This window comes from Ambystoma mexicanum, chromosome 11 (assembly GCF_040938575.1).
Source record: "Ambystoma mexicanum isolate Mex_15411 chromosome 11, UKY_AmexF1_1, whole genome shotgun sequence".
Classification (NCBI taxonomy): domain Eukaryota; kingdom Metazoa; phylum Chordata; class Amphibia; order Caudata; family Ambystomatidae; genus Ambystoma; species Ambystoma mexicanum.
In genome coordinates, this window is record NC_090934.1 from 36,355,546 (window position 1) to 36,374,091 (window position 18,546).

The 18,546-nt window shown below is 50.6% G+C and overlaps 1 protein-coding gene across 4 annotated transcripts in view; it reads left to right on the forward strand.

Moving 5' to 3' along the window:
- LOC138503040 (myotubularin-related protein 9-like) overlaps positions 1-18,546 on the forward strand; it is a 564,386-nt gene that overhangs the window by 398,104 nt on the left and 147,736 nt on the right. For all 4 annotated transcript variants that reach the window (XM_069622476.1, XM_069622479.1, XM_069622478.1 and 1 more), the window contains one exon: positions 10,675-10,783. In XM_069622476.1, coding sequence (XP_069478577.1) covers positions 10,675-10,783 — 109 coding nt within the window. The remainder of the gene's footprint in view (positions 1-10,674; positions 10,784-18,546) is intronic.

An 18,546-nucleotide genomic window follows, 5' to 3' on the forward strand; every position in this document is an offset into this window, starting at 1 on the left:
ACCCAAGGACCATCCATTCCTGCAGAGAAGACACAGGACAGACCACCCGGGGAACAGGCCAACAGGCCACAGAGAAGGCAGGCACCCAGCACCATCCATTCATTCAGAGAAGACACAGGACAGACCACTCGGGGGAACAGGCCAACAGGCCACAGACAAGGCAGGCACCCAAGGACCATCTATTCATGCAGAGAAGACACAGGACAGACCACCCGGGGAACAGGCCACAGGGAAGGCAGGCACCCAAGGACCATCCATTCATGCAGAGAAGACACAGGACAGACCACCCGGGGAACAGGCCAACAGGCCACAGAGAAGGCAGGCACTCAGGGACCATCCATTCATGCAGAGAAGACACAGGACAGACCACCCGGGGAACAGGCCAACAGGCCACGGAGAAGGCAGGCACCCAAGGAACATCCATTCATGCAGAGAAGACACAGGACAGACCACTCGGGGAACAGGCCAACAGGCCACAGAGAAGGCAGGCACCCAAGGAACATCCATTCATGCAGAGAAGACACAGGACAGACCACCCGGGAAACAGGCCAACAGGCCACAGAGAAGGCAGGCACCCAAGAAACATCCATTCATGCAGAGAAGACACAGGACAGACCACTCGGGGACAGGCCAACAGGCCACAGAGAAGGCAGGCACCCAGCACCATCCATTCATGCAGAGAAGACACAGGACAGACCACTTGGGAACAGGCCAACAGGCCACAGAGAAGGCAGGCACCCAAGGACCATCCATTCATGCAGAGAAGACACAGGACAGACCACCCGGGGTACAAGCCACAGAGAAGGCAGGCACCCAAGGACCATCCATTCATGCAGAGAAGACACAGGAGAGAGCACTCGGGGAACAGGCTAACAGGCCACAGAGAAGGCAGGCACCCAAGCACCATCCATTCATGCAGAGAAGACACAGGACAGACCACCCGGGAAACAGGCCAACAGGCCACAAAGAAGGCAGGCACCCAAGGAACATCCATTCATGCAGAGAAGACACAGGACAGACCACTCAGGAACAGGCCAACAGGCCACAGAGAAGGCAGCCACCCAAGGACCATCCATTCATGCAGAGAAGACACAGGACAGGCCACTCGGGAACAGGCCACAGAGAAGGCAGGCACCCAAGGACCATCCATTCTTGCAGAGAAGACACAGGACACACCACTCGGGGAACAGGCCAACAGGCCACAGAGAAGGCAGGCACCCAAGGACAATCTATTCCTGCAGAGAAGACACAGGACAGACAACTCGGGAACAGGCCAACAGGCCACAGAGAAGGTAGGCACCCAAGGACCAGCCATTCATGCAGAGAAGACACAGGACAGACCACTCGCAGAACAGGCCACAGAGAAGGCAGGCACCCAAGGACCATCCATTCTTGCAGAGAAGACACAGGACACACCACTCGGGGAACAGGCCAACAGGCCACAGAGAAGGCAGGCAACCAAAGACCATCCATTCTTGCAGAGAAGACACAGGACAGACCACCCGGGGAACAGGCCAACAGGCCACAGAGAAGGCAGGCACCCAAGGACCATCCATTCATGCAGAGAAGACACAGGACAGACCACTCGGGAACAGGCCAACAGGCCACAGAGAAGGCAGGCACCCAAGGACCATCCATTCATGCAGAGAAGACACAGGACAGACCACTCGGGGAACAGGCCAACAGGCCACAGAGAAGGCAGGCACCCAAGGACCATCCATTCATGCAGAGAAGACACAGGACAGGCCACTCGGGAACAGGCCACAGAGAAGGCAGGCACCCAAGGAACATCCATTCATGCAGAGAAGACACAGGACAGACCACCCGGGAAACAGGCCAACAGGCCACAGAGAAGGCAGGCACCCAAGGACCATCCATTCCTGCAGAGAAGACACAGGACAGACCACCCGGGGAACAGGCCACAGAGAAGGCAGCCACCCAAGGACCATCCATTCATGCAGAAAAGACACAGGACAGACCACTCGGGGGAACAGGCCAACAGGCCACAGACAAGGCAGGCACCCAAGGACCATCTATTCATGCAGAGAAGACACAGGACAGACCACCCGGGGAACAGGCCACAGAGAAGGCAGCCACCCAAGGACCATCCATTCATGCAGAAAAGACACAGGACAGACCACTCGGGGGAACAGGCCAACAGGCCACAGACAAGGCAGGCACCCAAGGACCATCTATTCATGCAGAGAAGACACAGGACAGACCACCCGGGGAACAGGCCACAGAGAAGGCAGGCACCCAAGGACCATCCATTCATGCAGAGAAGACACAGGACAGACCACCCGGGGAACAGGCCAACAGGCCACAGAGAAGGCAGGCACCCAGCACCACCCATTCATGCAGAGAAGACACAGGACACACCACTCGGGGAACAGGCCAACAGGCCACAGAGAAGGCAGGCACCCAAGGACCATCCATTCATGCAGAGAAGACACAGGACAGACCACTCAGGAACAGGCAAACAGGCCACAGAGAAGGCAGGCACCCAAGGACAATCCATTCATGCAGAGAAGACACAGGACAGGCCACTCGGGGAACAGGCCAACAGGCCACAGAGAAGGCAGGCACCCAAGGACCATCCATTCCTGCAGAGAAGACACAGGACAGACCACTCGGGGAACAGGCCACAGAGAAGGCTGGCACCCAAGGACCATCCATTCATGCAGAGACGACACAGGACAGACCACCCGGGGAACAGGCCAACAGGCCACAGAGAAGGCAGGCACCCAAGGACCATCCATTCCTGCAGAGAAGACACAGGACAGACCACCCGGGGAACAGGCCAACAGGCCACAGAGAAGGCAGGCACCCAAGGACCATCCATTCCTGCAGAGAAGACACAGGACAGACCACCCGGGGAACAGGCCAACAGGCCACAGAGAAGGCAGGCACCCAGCACCATCCATTCATTCAGAGAAGACACAGGACAGACCACTCGGGGGAACAGGCCACAGACAAGGCAGGCACCCAAGGACCATCTATTCATGCAGAGAAGACACAGGACAGACCACCCGGGGAACAGGCCACAGGGAAGGCAGGCACCCAAGGACCATCCATTCATGCAGAGAAGACACAGGACAGACCACCCGGGGAACAGGCCAACATGCCACAGAGAAGGCAGGCACCCAGCACCACCCATTCATGCAGAGAAGACACAGGACACACCACTCGGGGAACAGGCCAACAGGCCACAGAGAAGGCAGGCACCCAAGGACCATCCATTCATGCAGAGAAGACACAGGACAGGCCACTCGGGGAACAGGCCAACAGGCCACAGAGAAGGCAGGCACCCAAGGACCATCCATCCATGCAGAGAAGACACAGGACAGGCCACTCGGGGAACAGGCCAACAGGCCACAGAGAAGGCAGGCACCCAAGGACAATCCATTCATGCAGAAAAGACACAGGACAGGCCACTCGGGGAACAGGCCAACAGGCCACAGAGAAGACAGGCACACAAGGACCAGCCAGTCATGCAGAGAAGACACAGGACAGACCACTCGGGGAACAGGCCAACAGGCCACAGACAAGGCAGGCACCCAAGGACCATCCATTCATGCAGAGAAGATACAGGACAGAGCACTCGGGAACAGGCCAACAGGCCACAGAGAAGGCAGGTGCCCAAGGACCAGCCATTCATGCAGAGAAGACACAGGACAGACCACCCGGGGAACAGGCCAACAGGCCACAGAGAAGGCAGGCACCCAGCACCATCCATTCATGCAGAGAAGACACAGGACACACCACTCGGGCAACAGGCCACAGAGAAGGCAGGCACCCAAGGACCATCCATTCATGCAGAGAAGACACAGGACAGGCCACTCGGGGAACAGGCCAACAGGCCACAGAGAAGGCAGGCAACCAAGGACCATCCATTCATGCAGAGAAGACACAGGACAGGCCACTCGGGGAACAGGCCAACAGGCCACAGAGAAGGCAGGCACCCAAGGACCATCCATTCATGCAGAGAAGACACAGGACAGGCCACTCGGGGAACAGGCCAACAGGCCACAGAGAAGGCAGGCACCCAAGGACCATCCATTCATGCAGAGAAGACACAGGACAGGCCACTCGGGGAACAGGCCAACAGGCCACAGAGAAGGCAGGCACCCAAGGACAATCCATGCATGCAGAAAAGACACAGGACAGGCCACTCGGGGAACAGGCCAACAGGCCACAGAGAAGACAGGCACACAAGAACCAGCCAGTCATGCAGAGAAGACACAGGACAGACCACTCGGGGAACAGGCCAACAGGCCACAGACAAGGCAGGCACCCAAGGACCATCCATTCATGCAGAGAAGACACAGGACAGAGCACTCGGGAACAGGCCAACAGGCCACAGAGAAGGCAGGTGCCCAAGGACCAGCCATTCATGCAGAGACGACACAGAACAGACCACTCGGGGAACAGACCACGGAGAAGGCAGGCACTCAAGGACCATCCATTCATGCAGAGAAGACACAGGACAGGCCACTCGGGAACAGGCCAATAGGCCACAGATAAGGCAGGCACCCAAGCACCATCCAGTCATGCAGAGAAGAAACAGAACAGACCACTCGGGGAACAGGCCAACAGGCCACAGAGAAGGCAGATCCCAAGGACCATCCATTCATGCAGTGAAGACACAGGACAGACCACCTGGGGAACAGGCCAACAGACCACAGAGAAGGCAGGAACCCAAGGACCATCCATTCATGCAGAGAAGACACAGGACAGACCACTCGGGAACAGGCCAACAGGCCACAGAGAAGGCAGGAACCCAAGGACCATCCATTCATGCAGAGAAGACACAGGACAGACCACCCAGGGAACAGGCCAACAGACCACAGATACGGCAGGCAACCAAGGACCATCCATTCATGCAGAGAAGACACAGGACAGACCACTCAGGAAGAGGCAAACAGGCCACAGAGAAGGCAGGCACCCAAGGACCAGCCATTCATGCAGAGAAGACACAGGACAGACCACCCGGGGAACAGGCCAACAGGCCACAGAGAAGGCAGGCACCCAAGGAACAGCCATTCATGCCGAGAAGACACAGGACAGGCCACTCGGGGAACAGGCCACAGAGAAGGCAGGCACCCAAGGACCATCCATTCATGCAGAGAAGACACAGGACAGACCACCCGGGGAACAGGCCAACAGGCCACAGAGAAGGCAGACACCCAAGGACCATCCATTCATGCAGAGAAGACACAGGACAGACCACCCGGGGAACAGGCCAACAGGCCACAGAGAAGGCAGGCACCCAAGGAACATCCATTCATGCAGAGAAGACACAGGACAGACCACCCGTGGTACAGGCCAACAGGCCACAGAGAAGGCAGGCACCCAAGGACCATCCATTCCTGCAGAGAAGACACAGGACTAACCATTCAGGAACAGGCCACAGAGAAGGCAGGCACCCAAGCACCATCCATTCATGCAGAGAAGACACAGGACAGACCACCCGGGGAACAGGCCAACAGGCCACAGAGAAGGCAGGCACCCAAGGACCATCCATTCATGCAGAGAAGACACAGGACAGACCACTCGGGAACAGCCCAACAGGCCACAGAGAAGGCAGGCACCCAAGGACAATCCATTCTTGCAGAGAAGACACAGGACAGACCACCCGGGGACCAGGCCAACAGGCCACAGAGAAGGCAGGCACCCAAGGACCAGCCATTCATGCAGAGGAGACACAGGACAGACCACCCGGGGACCAGGCCAACAGGCCACAGAGAAGGCAGGCACCCAAGGACCATCCATTCATGCAGAGAAGACACAGGACAGACCACTCGGGAACAGGCCAACAGGCCACAGAGAAGGCAGGCACCCAAGGACAATCCATTCATGCAGAGAAGACACAGGACAGACCACCCAGGGAACAGGCCAACAGACCACAGATACGGCAGGCACCCAAGGACCAGCCATTTATGCAGAGAAGACACAGGACAGGCCACTCTGGGAACAGGCCACAGAGAAGGCAGGCACCCAAGGACCAGCCATTCATGCAGAGAAGACACAGGATAGACCACCCGGGGAACAGGCCAACAGGCCACAGAGAAGGCAGACACCCAAGGACCATCCATTCATGCAGAGAAGACACAGGACAGACCACCCGGGGAACAGGCCAACAGGCCACAGAGAAGGCAGGCAACCAAGGACCATCCATTCATGCAGAGAAGACACAGGACAGACCACCCGGGGAACAGGCCAACAGGCCACAGAGAAGGCAGGCACCCAAGCACCATCCATTCATGCAGAGAAGACACAGGACAGACCACCCGGGGAACAGGCCAACAGGCCACAGAGAAGGCAGGCACCCAAGGACCATCCATTCCTGCAGAGAAGACACAGGACTAACCACTCGAGAACAGGCCAACAGGCCACAGAGAAGGCAGGCACCCAAGGACCATCCATTCATGCAGAGAAGACACAGGACAGACCACTCGGGAACAGCCCAACAGGCCACAGAGAAGGCAGGCACCCGACGGCCATCCATTCATGCAGAGAAGACACAGGACAGACCACTCGGGAACAGGCCAACAGGCCACAGAGAAGGCAGGCACCCAAGGACAATCCATCCCTGCAGAGAAGACACAGGACAGACCACCCGGGGACCAGGCCAACAGGCCACAGAGAAGGCAGGCACCCAAGGACCAGCCATTCATGCAGAGGAGACACAGGACAGACCACTCGGAGAACAGGCCACAGAGAAGGCAGGCACCCAAGGACCATCCATTCATGCAGAGAAGACACAGGACAGACCACTCGGGGAACAGGCTAACAGGCCACCGAGAAGGCAGGAACCCAAGGACCATCCATTCATGCAGAGAAGACACAGGACAGACCACTCGGGGAACAGGCCAACAGGCCACAGAGAAGGCAGGCACCCAACGGCCATCCATTCATGCAGAAAAGACACAGGACAGGCCATTCGGGGAACAGGCCAACAGGCCACAGAGAAGGCAGGCACCCAAGGACCATCCATTCATGCAGAGAAGACACAGGACAGACCACCCGGGGAACAGGCCAACAGGCCACAGAGAAGGCAGGCACCCAAGGACTATCCATTCATGCAGAGAAGACACAGGACAGACCACTCGGGGAACAGGCCAACAGGCCACAGAGAAGGCAGGTACCCAAGGACAATCCATTCATGCAGAGAAGACACAGGACAGGCCACTCGGGGAACAGGCCACAGAGAAGGCAGGCACCCAAGGACCATCCATTCATGCAGAGAAGGCACAGAACAGACCACTCGGGGAACAGGCCACAGAGAAGGCAGGCACCCAAGGACCATCCATTCCTGCAGAGAAGACACAGGACACACCACTCGGGAACAGGCCAACAGGCCACAGAGAAGGCAGGCACCCAAGGACCATCCATTCATGCAGAGAAGACACAGGACAGATCACTTGGGAACAGGCCAACAGGCCACAGAGAAGGCAGGCACCCAAGGACCATCCATTCCTGCAGAGAAGACACAGGACTAACCACCCAGGAACAGGCCACAGAGAAGGCAGGCACCCAACGGCCATCCATTCATGCAGAGAAGACACAGGACAGACCACTCTGGAACAGGCCAACAGGCCACAGAGAAGGCAGGTACCCAAGGACCATCCATTCATGCAGAGAAGACACAGGACAGACCACCCGGGGAACAGGCCACAGAGAAGGCAGCCACCCAAGGACCATCCATTCATGCAGAAAAGACACAGGACAGACAACTCAGGAACAGGCAAACAGGCCACAGAGAAGGCAGGCACCCAAGGACCATCCATTCATGCAGAGAAGACACAGGACAGACCACCCGGGAAACAGGCCAACAGGCCACAGAGAAGGCAGGCACCCAAGGACCATCCATTCCTGCAGAGAAGACACAGGACAGACCACCCGGGGAACAGGCCAACAGGCCACAGAGAAGGCAGGCACCCAAGGACCATCCATTCATGCAGAGAAGACACAGGACAGACCACCCGGGAAACAGGCCAACAGGCCACAGAGAAGGCAGGCACCCAAGGACCATCCATTCCTGCAGAGAAGACACAGCACAGACCACCCGGGGAACAGGCCAACAGGCCACAGAGAAGGCAGGCACCCAAGAAACATCCATTCATGCAGAGAAGACACAGGACAGACCACCCGGGGAACAGGCCAACAGGCCACAGAGAAGGCAGGCACCCAAGGACCATCCATTCCTGCAGAGAAGACACAGGACAGACCACCCGGGGAACAGGCCAACAGGCCACAGAGAAAGCAGGCACCCAAGGACCATCCATTCCTGCAGAGAAGACACAGGACAGACCACCCGGGAAACAGGCCAACAGGCCACAGAGAAGGCAGGCACCCAAGGAACATCCATTCATGCAGAGAAGACACAGGACAGACCACCCGGGGAACAGGCCAACAGGCCACAGAGAAGGCAGGCACCCAAGGACCATCCATTCCTGCAGAGAAGACACAGGACAGACCACTCAGGAACAGGGCAACAGGCCACAGAGAAGGCAGACACCCAAGGACCATCCATTCATGCAGAGAAGACACAGGACAGACCACCTGGGCAACAGGCCAACAGGCCACAGAGAAGGCAGGCACCCAAGGACCATCCATTCATGCAGGGAAGACACAGGACAGACCACCCGGGGTACAGGCCACAGAGAAGGCAGGCACCCAAGGACCATCCATTCATGCAGTAAAGACACAGGACAGACCACCCGGGGAACAGGCCAACAGGCCACAGAGAAGGCAGGCAACCAAGGACCATCCATTCATGCAGAGAAGACACAGGACAGGCCACTCGGGGAACAGGCCAACAGGCCACAGAGAAGGCAGGCACCCGACGGCCATCCATTCATGCAGAAAAGACACAGGACAGGCCACCCGGGGAACAGGCCAACAGGCCACAGAGAAGGCAGGCACCCAAGGACCATCCATTCATGCAGAGAAGACACAGGACAGACACTCGGGAACAGGCCAACAGGCCACAGAGAAGGCAGGCACCCAAGGACCATCCATTCCTGCAGAGAAGACACAGGACAGACCACTCGGGGAACAGGCCACAGAGAAGGCAGGCACCCAAGGACCATCCATTCATGCAGAGACGACACAGGACAGACCACTCGGGAACAGGCCAACAGGCCACAGAGAAGGCAGGCACCCAAGGACCATCCATTCCTGCAGAGAAGACACAGGACAGACCACTCGGGGAACAGGCCACAGAGAAGGCTGGCACCCAAGGACCATCCATTCATGCAGAGACGACACAGGACAGACCACCCGGGGTACAGGCCAATAGACTACAGAGAAGGCAGGCACCCAAGGACCATCCATTCATGCAGAGAAGACACAGGACAGACCACCCGTGGTACAGGCCAACAGGCCACAGAGAAGGCAGCCACCCAAGGACCATCCATTCATGCAGAGAAGACACAGGACAGACCACTTGGGAACAGGCCAACAGGCCACAGAGAAGGCAGGCACCCAAGGACCATCCAATCATGCAGAGACGACACAGGACAGACCACCCGTGGTACAGGCCAACAGGCCACAGAGAAGGCAGCCACCCAAGGACCATCCATTCCTGCAGAGAAGACACAGGGCAGACCACTTGGGAACAGGCCAAGAGGCCACAGAGAAGGCAGGCACCCAAGGACAATCCATTCATGCAGAGAAGACACAGGACAGACCACCCGGGGAACAGGTCAACAGGCCACAGAGAAGGCAGGCACCCAAGGACCATCCATTCCTGCAGAGAAGACACAGGACAGACCACCCGGGGAACAGGCCAACAGGCCACAGAGAAGGCAGGTACCCAAGGACAATCCATTCATGCAGAGAAGACACAGGTCAGACCATTCGAGGACAGGCCACAGAGAAGGCAGGCACCCAAGGACCATCCACTCCTGCAGAGAAGACACAGGACAGACCACCCGGGGAACAGGCCAACAGGCCACAGAGAAGGCAGGCACCCAAGGACCATCCATTCCTGCAGAGAAGACACAGGACAGACCACCCTGGGAACAGGCCAACAGGCCACAGAGAAGGCAGGCACCCAAGGAACATCCATTCATGCAGAGAAGACACAGGACAGACCACCCGGGGAACAGGCCAATAGGCCACAGAGAAGGCAGGCACCCAAGGACCATCCATTCCTGCAGAGAAGACACAACTGTGTACTCAAACTACCAGAGCATGTCACACTTCCACACGAATTCACAGCGATGCACAGAAGTAGCCACCTGCTCATACCAGCAGCAGCAACTAGCAGAGCACACAGTCCGGCTCACACCGACACTCTGACCTGCCCATGCTCCCGTGTCCTGGGCCTGGGGTGCCTGCTGTCTGTGCCGCACCGTCTGTGTTCGGCCTGCTTTGTCCCTGCGACACTGTGCGGCCGGGTAGTGCAGCTCGGAGCCGCGGACCCTTGTTAGTGCTTGGCCAGAGTCAGTGCTGCTTTAACCGTTGCACAAGTCACAGTCTCGTGGCGAGTCACACTGTCTGTGTTCGGTCAGTGGTCTGACTCTTGCACTTGTCACGTGTTGGTGTGTGTGTGTGTGTGTGTGTGTGTGTGTGTGTGTGTGTCCAGTCCCCTTACACGTGTTGCGCAGTGAGTGTGCGGCCAATGGTCACGTTCTAATTCTTGCACATTTTGCACCTTTTGCACAGGTTGGGCAGCTCCTCTGGCACCATTACACTGAAGTGCAAAGACCTGCGCGTGATCCAGCTGGAGATACCGGGGATGGAAGAGACTCTGAACATCGCCAACTCAATCGAGGTGCGTGTGGCGATTTGCGCCTTTCTTTGTTCTGCCATGCAGAAGCCAATACACACGTCCCGTGATAATCTGCAGAGCGCACATACACCCTGCACTGCTCTAGCTCTGATTCTCCCACAGGGTGAGGATGTGGGCGTGAAGAAGGCGCCCGCTTATCACTATGTTCTTCTAGAAGATGCGCAATCCAGCATGGAAGAGGTTAAAGCAAGCAAAACGGTCAATTTCCCAAAAATTGTTCCCATTCCTGATTCTAAATCTATATTGTGCCATTGTGCCCGTGCATGCATAGTTAAGACGAAGTCTCCATGGAGCTTCAGAAAATAACATTTATCAATAACTTTCTAATCCCTCCACGAACACACCAGAGAAACGTCTGCAGTATTATTTCGAGGTAGACGCCTGCGCTGCACAATTTCAGAATTCTTCCTTCAAGGCTTCATAAGTTACACAATGTTTCCTTTGATTGCGTTTTGAACAGCTTTTGACATTGGGTTTTCTGATAATTGGCGGCTTCAGTGTTCCCAATTTCTGGCATGCACCTGGGTTTCATTAGGAATTGGTGCACTTAAAAAAAAAAGTTTGAAAATCAACTTGGCCACCACGCCATGTTTCACATATTAACAATTTAAAATGACGCTACATGAGCAATAACAGTTACACTTATTTAATTAAAATAAAGTGACAATGTACGCCAACTATACAAACCACAGGCATACACACCCTAACTGCGTACACACTACAAGAACAACATACCCCATATACCAAACTGCACCAAACCATACGCACACACCACAACTGCACACACAGTACAACACACAGGAAAGCAAGACAATGCAGACAACACAAACAGCACAGGCACACACTACACATTAAACATACATTACACGCCACATATCAAACGCCTACGACACATGCCCTTCAGACACGGCTATCTACGACATGAGCACCTATGACAGGCACACCTGCGACATGTGAACCTACGACATGTAAACCTACAACACGTGTACCTACAAAACACAGTCCTACAAGACAGAGTCTTATGACACACTCTACTATGATTCGCTGCCTTACAACACTCGCTCCTACAACACGCACACATTTGACACACTTTTACAGCATAAACTGTTACAACACACCCTCCTAAAACACATGCTCCTATATTGCAACTCCTGAAAACTGACATCAAAGCCAGGGCTCACTTTGATGTCAGTTTCCATGTAGCCTATGTGTATTACCCACGCTCAGAATACATGTATACAATATGTACACAGACATGTAGTGTTTATATATTACACAACACATAAAAAAAGAATATAGTTTTTTAAAGTTTTTTTTATTGTGAATTGTTTTGCAAAAAACCTTACACAATTAAAAATCATACATACAAACATAGAATGCATACATTTGAAAACAAATTATACATTTAAAAAAACATTATTTTTTTTTTTATATTGGTTAGACAAAGTTAAACCTTTAACATTCCTTTAGCAATCCCTCCTCAAAGAGGTGGTGGCCCCCCAAAAATAGGGTAGAGTTCAAAGGGGTTCAAAGGGTCTCTGAATGATCACCCCTAGGCCAGATTCACCAACTGTTTAGGAGGCGTCCACCTCCGACTCTCCCTCCTCCCACTCTAGGTTCAAGGATTCAACAAATTTCAGTGCGTCCAAGGTACGGCCCACTTTCTCAGCTGTGATGAGCCTTTCCCAATACTCTTCTTCATTCTCCTCCGTGATCAGACTCGTATAATTTCCCATATACATCAGACAAATCAATTTCAGGTTCGGACAAATTAGCATAACATGCCTTATAGTTTCCAGTTGGCCCTTCTTTCTGCAGAATCTACAGTATGCTTGTGATTTGTCAATTTGCCTTCTACGCCACCTTATTTCTCTCGACTGCCAGATGTTAAATCTACAGCGCATAACCAGATCTCGATAGTGCTGAGAGGGAAATTTCATCAGATATGGCGGTAGCAGATTCAGGACTTTGCGTTCCCAGATGATGTTGTGACATAGATCACGTGCTAATTTCTTTTCCTGAGTTTCCTCCCAATCTTTTTTCCGATTTATTCTTTTAGCCTTTTCTGGATTATTTTTCAGAGTGTCATCGGAAATTGTCAGGTGTTTTAAAATTTCTTCACAGCTCTTTTTCCAGTCTTGAAGAATTGAGTCACAATAGAAAACGCCTGGCTTTGCTAGGATTCTGAATGGTACAGGCGGATTGTCTAAAATGCACTTTCTATAGAGTGATAGTGATTTCCACGTTGTAATTGAAGAAATAGATTGCAGTCTTAATTCCATTCTTATAAGATCCAAAGGTAGCGAATTTGGTAGGCGTAAGATCTTTCGCCAAAAATAGGCTTCGCAGTGGTTCCAGACCTCCCATTTTAGGGCTAAAAGGGCCTCGGCTCCATATGTGATGACAGCTATTACCTTTTGCTTATAGAAGGTTATAATCGGCAATAGAGAAAATTTTCCGTATCTGCGGTGTACAAGTAGCCCTTGATTAACCAGACTTTTTAGTTTTTCTCTGATCAAGGTATAGTGATCCTGCTCATTCTTGCTTCTATTAATTCTTATCCCGAGGTAGATCGTAGTATCGACCACTGCCAATTTTTCTTTATCTAATGACCAAGACGGTATTTTCCCTGCCGATTTCTTTCCGCGAGATGATTTCAGGGTCAAAATCATAGATTTTTTTGCATTTACTTTCATATCATTGGCTTTCAGATATTCATTGAAGGCCTCGATCCTGCGCTGAAGACCTATCGGCGTCTGGTCTAAAAGCACTGTGTCATCCGCATATAGCATCCATGGTATTTCTATGCCATTTACCTTCGGAGGGAAGGCCCGGATCCGATCTTGTGAGGATTTCATGTCAGCCATATAAAGTATGAAGAGAAAAGGGGCGAGGGCACATCCCTGCTTAATACCTCGGGATGTCTTGATCCTCCTTGATAGACCACCATCTGCATTGATCTGAACTTGGATTGAGGTACCGGTGTATAGTGCCTGGATTGCCTCCAATAGGTCCACAGGGCATCCCCAATTGCTCAGTTTGGCCCATAGCCGTTCTCTATTTATTCCATCAAACGCCTGTTCTAGATCTATAAAGGCCAGGTAGATAGGTGTTTTTCCTTTTAAGGCCTTCGCTTTTAATATATTGATCAGGAACAGGTTAAGGCTAGTGCCCACTCCACTCACGAAGGCAGTCTGTCTCTCGTCTAGAATTCCAGCTTGAACTGCCCAATTCTTTAAATCCCGTAGGAGAATGGATGCAAAAAGCTTGCCAATGGAGTCAAGTAGCGCAATCGGCCTGTAATTTCTAGGATTGCCGCGGTCACCTTTTTTAAAAATAGGCACGATGTAGGCCTCCGTCCATGAACTTGGTATTTGTTTGGTTCTCGCTACTTGCTTGAAGAGTGCGTAAATTAGGTCAGACCAACCTTCCATGCTTGCTTTCAGCATTTTATTGGAAATGCCGTCTGGGCCGGCAGCCCTGGAAGAGCTTAATTTTTTAATCAACATTTGAATGTCTTCTTTATCAAAGTTCAATGACCACATAGCGTTTCCTGGTTTTTTTTCCAATAATCTTTGTCTCAGTTTTTCCTTTAAACAGGGCAGTGTAATGGTCGAACCAGTTTTTCTCGGAGACTTGGTTAATACCTATGGCCGACTGATTAGAGTCTCTGTTGTTGATTAGATCCCAGGTACTTTTTGTGTTATTTGCTGCTAAGGCTGCCATCATGTGTTCTGCGTCACTTTGAGTTCGTTGATATCTGGTTGATTTTAGCCAATTCTTGTAAGTTTGACGACATTTCCTTTCCAGATCGCGTTTGTCCAGGCTATGGGATTTTTTAATACGCCTAAGGTCGGCTCTGTATCTTTTTCGTCTGGCGACTACAAATTCGTTGAAGGCGTGTTTCTTTTTTATCTGCTTCAGCTTAGATGGATCATACTGAACCTCATAGGCTTTGAACAGCCATTTGTAATCGACCACCTCCTCTCCCTTTTCTACAGCTTCCTGGAAGTTTTTCACCAGTGTAGGTATGATCTGATCTTTCAGTCGCAGTCTGTTTCTTCCCCATGATATCTCAGTTTCCATCACCTTTCCTCCCTTAGGGAGAGTTCTTGAATCCCATACAAGTTCAGTTTCCAGAAGAGAGTGGTCACTATTTGCTTGCTTGATAACTCGAAACGAGTTTATCCAGGCCAGCGTATCTCTTCCCACAAAACAGTAGTCCAAGCAGGCTCTCAATTTTCCACTATGCCAAGTATCAGCCCCCAATAGGTCACCCTTTGTTTGGCTATTTAACATCATCATATCCCGTATGCCCATTTCCGTCATCCATTGGCTTTCTTTTCCTGTAAGATTTTCAAACTCTTTAATTTTGCCCCTTTTGTCTAGGAGCTTGATGTTTAAATCACCATTCAGCAGTATAAGCTGATCATCTTCCTCCGTCATGGACTTGTCAATAGCGTTCGTGATTGATTTTAAGTATGACCCTGGGTTTGGCATGTTTTCCCTCCAGTATGTATTAATCAATAGCAATTTAGTCGGCTCCTCCTGATTTTCTGTTGTAGAGATAATTTTCAATATTTGGACGTAAGGATTTGGAGTTTCGTGCTTGAGTATTTGTAAGTTGCTATCGATTTTTTTTAGTACCATTAGGCCAGCAAACGGTCGGCCTCTCAGCCCCTTCTTTGCCGGATTGAAATAGACTTCAAATCCTTTGCATATTGGAGGATCACACAGCCAAGATTCTTGGATACAAATGAGATCGTATTTGGTCAAGAAAGCGCTTTCCGTCGAGAACAGGTGATGGAATCCTCTGGTGTTCCATGAGGCACAGCGAACTGATCCATGCCCAGTTTCCTTATTCTATTGTTTCTTTTTTGAGTTATGGTCATTTGACATAGGGGTCCAAACATTTGATTTATTTTCAAATTTGTTTTTCGTTATTGTATCCTTCCTTGGGTTTTGTGAATTATCAACCGTGAACCTCAAGGATTTTAAGTTATCGACATTTCCTTTGGTACTGTGTAAATAAGTTTCAGGGTTCTTGTTGCCTTCTTTTAAGTTTTCTTTTGGAATCTTCCTATTGTTTCCTTCTTTTTCTTGACCATTATTTTCCCACCTTTTCCCCCTAGACTCTTCTTCGGTACGGGATGAGGGCTCATTATTTCCTTTTCTTCTGTCCTTTGAGGGTATATTGATATTATCATGCTTAATATCATCCTCCAATTCTGTCAGGCGGAATCCCTTTTTTTTTAGGATGTCAGTTGCTTTCAGAAATTTCTGCTTAATATCATTTGAGTTGAGATGCAATATAACTTTGTCCATTCTTAGTTCTCTTGGGAATTCCACAACTTTGATGTCCTCGGTAGATATCGTGCGTAGAGCTGATGTTTGGTTACAAAGCGAGACGATGTATCTCCTATTGAGCAAAGCCCTTCTTGGTCCATTTATTGTCGTCTCTAATTTCAAACGGCATTCTTTTGATGGAGCTGGCCTCAGGGGAGGGGCGGACACTTTCGTTCCTTTATTGCTCTTCTGTGTTTCTTTAATTCTTTTCTTTCCATCCTGTTTTAGGTGAGAGTTTTCGAGTTGAAATTGTACCCTCCTTTCTTTAGCAGCCAGCTCTAATCTTTTTTGCTCTAGGGTTTTGAAGTTAGCAAAGTTGTCATCAGCCTCACTGAATTCTTCCATTTCAAGTGGGTCGAGTCGGCTTTTTGTCTCCTTTAAGATAATCAGCGGGGTATCTCGTTGGGGATTCTTACAATTAGAGGGATTAGAGCTCCTCTCCACCATCTCCCAGTTGTCCAGAGTTTCCCATTCTGATGGGCTGATGCATTGCCATTCTTCATCCTCCCTATATTCTTCCATCATGTCAATCAGATCACTTAGATCTGCTCGTTGGTCTGATTCATCGACATTGGCCTTCGGGGCGGGAGTGGGGTGGATCCCCCCTCCCACATCCTTAGCATCAGTATCCATCAAAATGTTCGTGTCTCTCATTGCCAGTTCTAACCTCGGCTTCTTTGCCTGTTGGGAGTTTTCTCTTCTTGGAGGCGTTCTTAGATTCCTTAAGAATGCCCTAGAGCCATTTGTCTTCCGTTTTAATCCTTCATTTTTAGTTTTTTTACCGTTTTCGTTAGGTTTATCCTTCAGTTCATTTTTCTTGTCTGAGAGCAGATCCTTGGATGCCCCACCTCTAAAGATGGCAAAGTTTGTTTTTTTTGGTTGAAGTTTAGAGTCAAAAGTTCCCGTCCCCTTACAGCCAGGAGAGATCAATATTACCTCTTCGGTCATTTGCTCAGTTTGCAAAGGTTGATGTGGCTTGTTTTGACTTAGTTTCATGGGACCTTTGCCTCGACGCGGATTTTCAACCAAGCTTATCTCCTCTTTTCTCTGTTTTTTTTTTTTTTTTTTTATTTCAAACCGTTGTTTAATTAGTTCGATCAACAAACTTTTACAACTTTTTATAAAAATATTTTCTATGTTGCACAATTTAACACATAATCTATTACAAAATTTCATTTCAATTACATTATTCATTTCTTATACGATTTTTGCTTTGCCTAATAAAGGCAATTTTATATAAACAGAATTTTGAAGCTCATGCTATATAATTATTGATACATTCTAATGTAGTCTTATCTCATCTACTTCATTTCCTTTTGCTAAACCAATAGACTTTGCGAAGAGACATTAACCACAATGCTTCATTTCATGTCTTCAAGATAATAATAAAAATGCATCACCATATTAAATCTGACTAAGAGACATCTTTGTGGATTTAGGCATATATGTCACAGCTAGTCTATATACTTTATCTGGTCAGCAGATTTGCAGCCGCGATAAAAATAGCATCAACAAGTTTATTACGCCATTTTGTTATTGAACATCCTCACCAATTCACTGTTTATTACCAATAAAAATCTACACAAGGCTATTATGAGGCTCGTTCGAGTCCCCCACATACAGGCTAACCATATCCATTCCCTAGTCGCCTCAGTTAGTGAACAATCACTTGCAATTGTTAGTGCACGTATTGACTCAAAGTGAGCGCAAAATATTACTAGATGTTTAAGGGTTTCTTGAGTTGCACTATCTTTACAAAACCTACACCCTAATCCCGCCTGTGCCTTCCAATGCTGGCTCCAGCCACTAATTCTTTCTAGGGTCAGGGATTGGTTCATTTTGAAGCGTAAGTAAACTTCCCTAGCTTTATTACAAGGAAACTGGATTACATAAGGTTTATGCGGTCGTCTTGAGGAGCAGAAGCATGCTGCTTCCTTGTAGCCCTTGAGATCTGCCATCGCAGAAACCGTTTTACACCAATCATTTTCTATGATACGATGTTTGACAAGGTTAGACCTGAATTCCAAATCTGCTGGTGTAAGTGCAATCTCATCCAATAGTTGAAGCATTTGTGCATGATAAGTCGTCAAAGATGATCGTTCCGGTGCAATCATTAGTTGTCCCAAATCTTCATATAGGCAGTTGGCGGGTGGATATAACATTCTGGCAAAGTTAGCTAGCATGTGCCAGTTACGGCGTGCAGATAGAGAAGTGAGACCCAATTCCTGCCGTAACACAGTATTTGGTGTTGCTTTGGCTAACCTCAGGGCCCCCTTCCACATGCAGCCTTGTAGTTGATCAAGGTAAGTACTTATATTTATAAGGCACATGTCCAAAGCAAAAAGAATAACTGACTCTACTTTTAAGATGTAAAATTCTATAAGTGGCAACAATGAAAA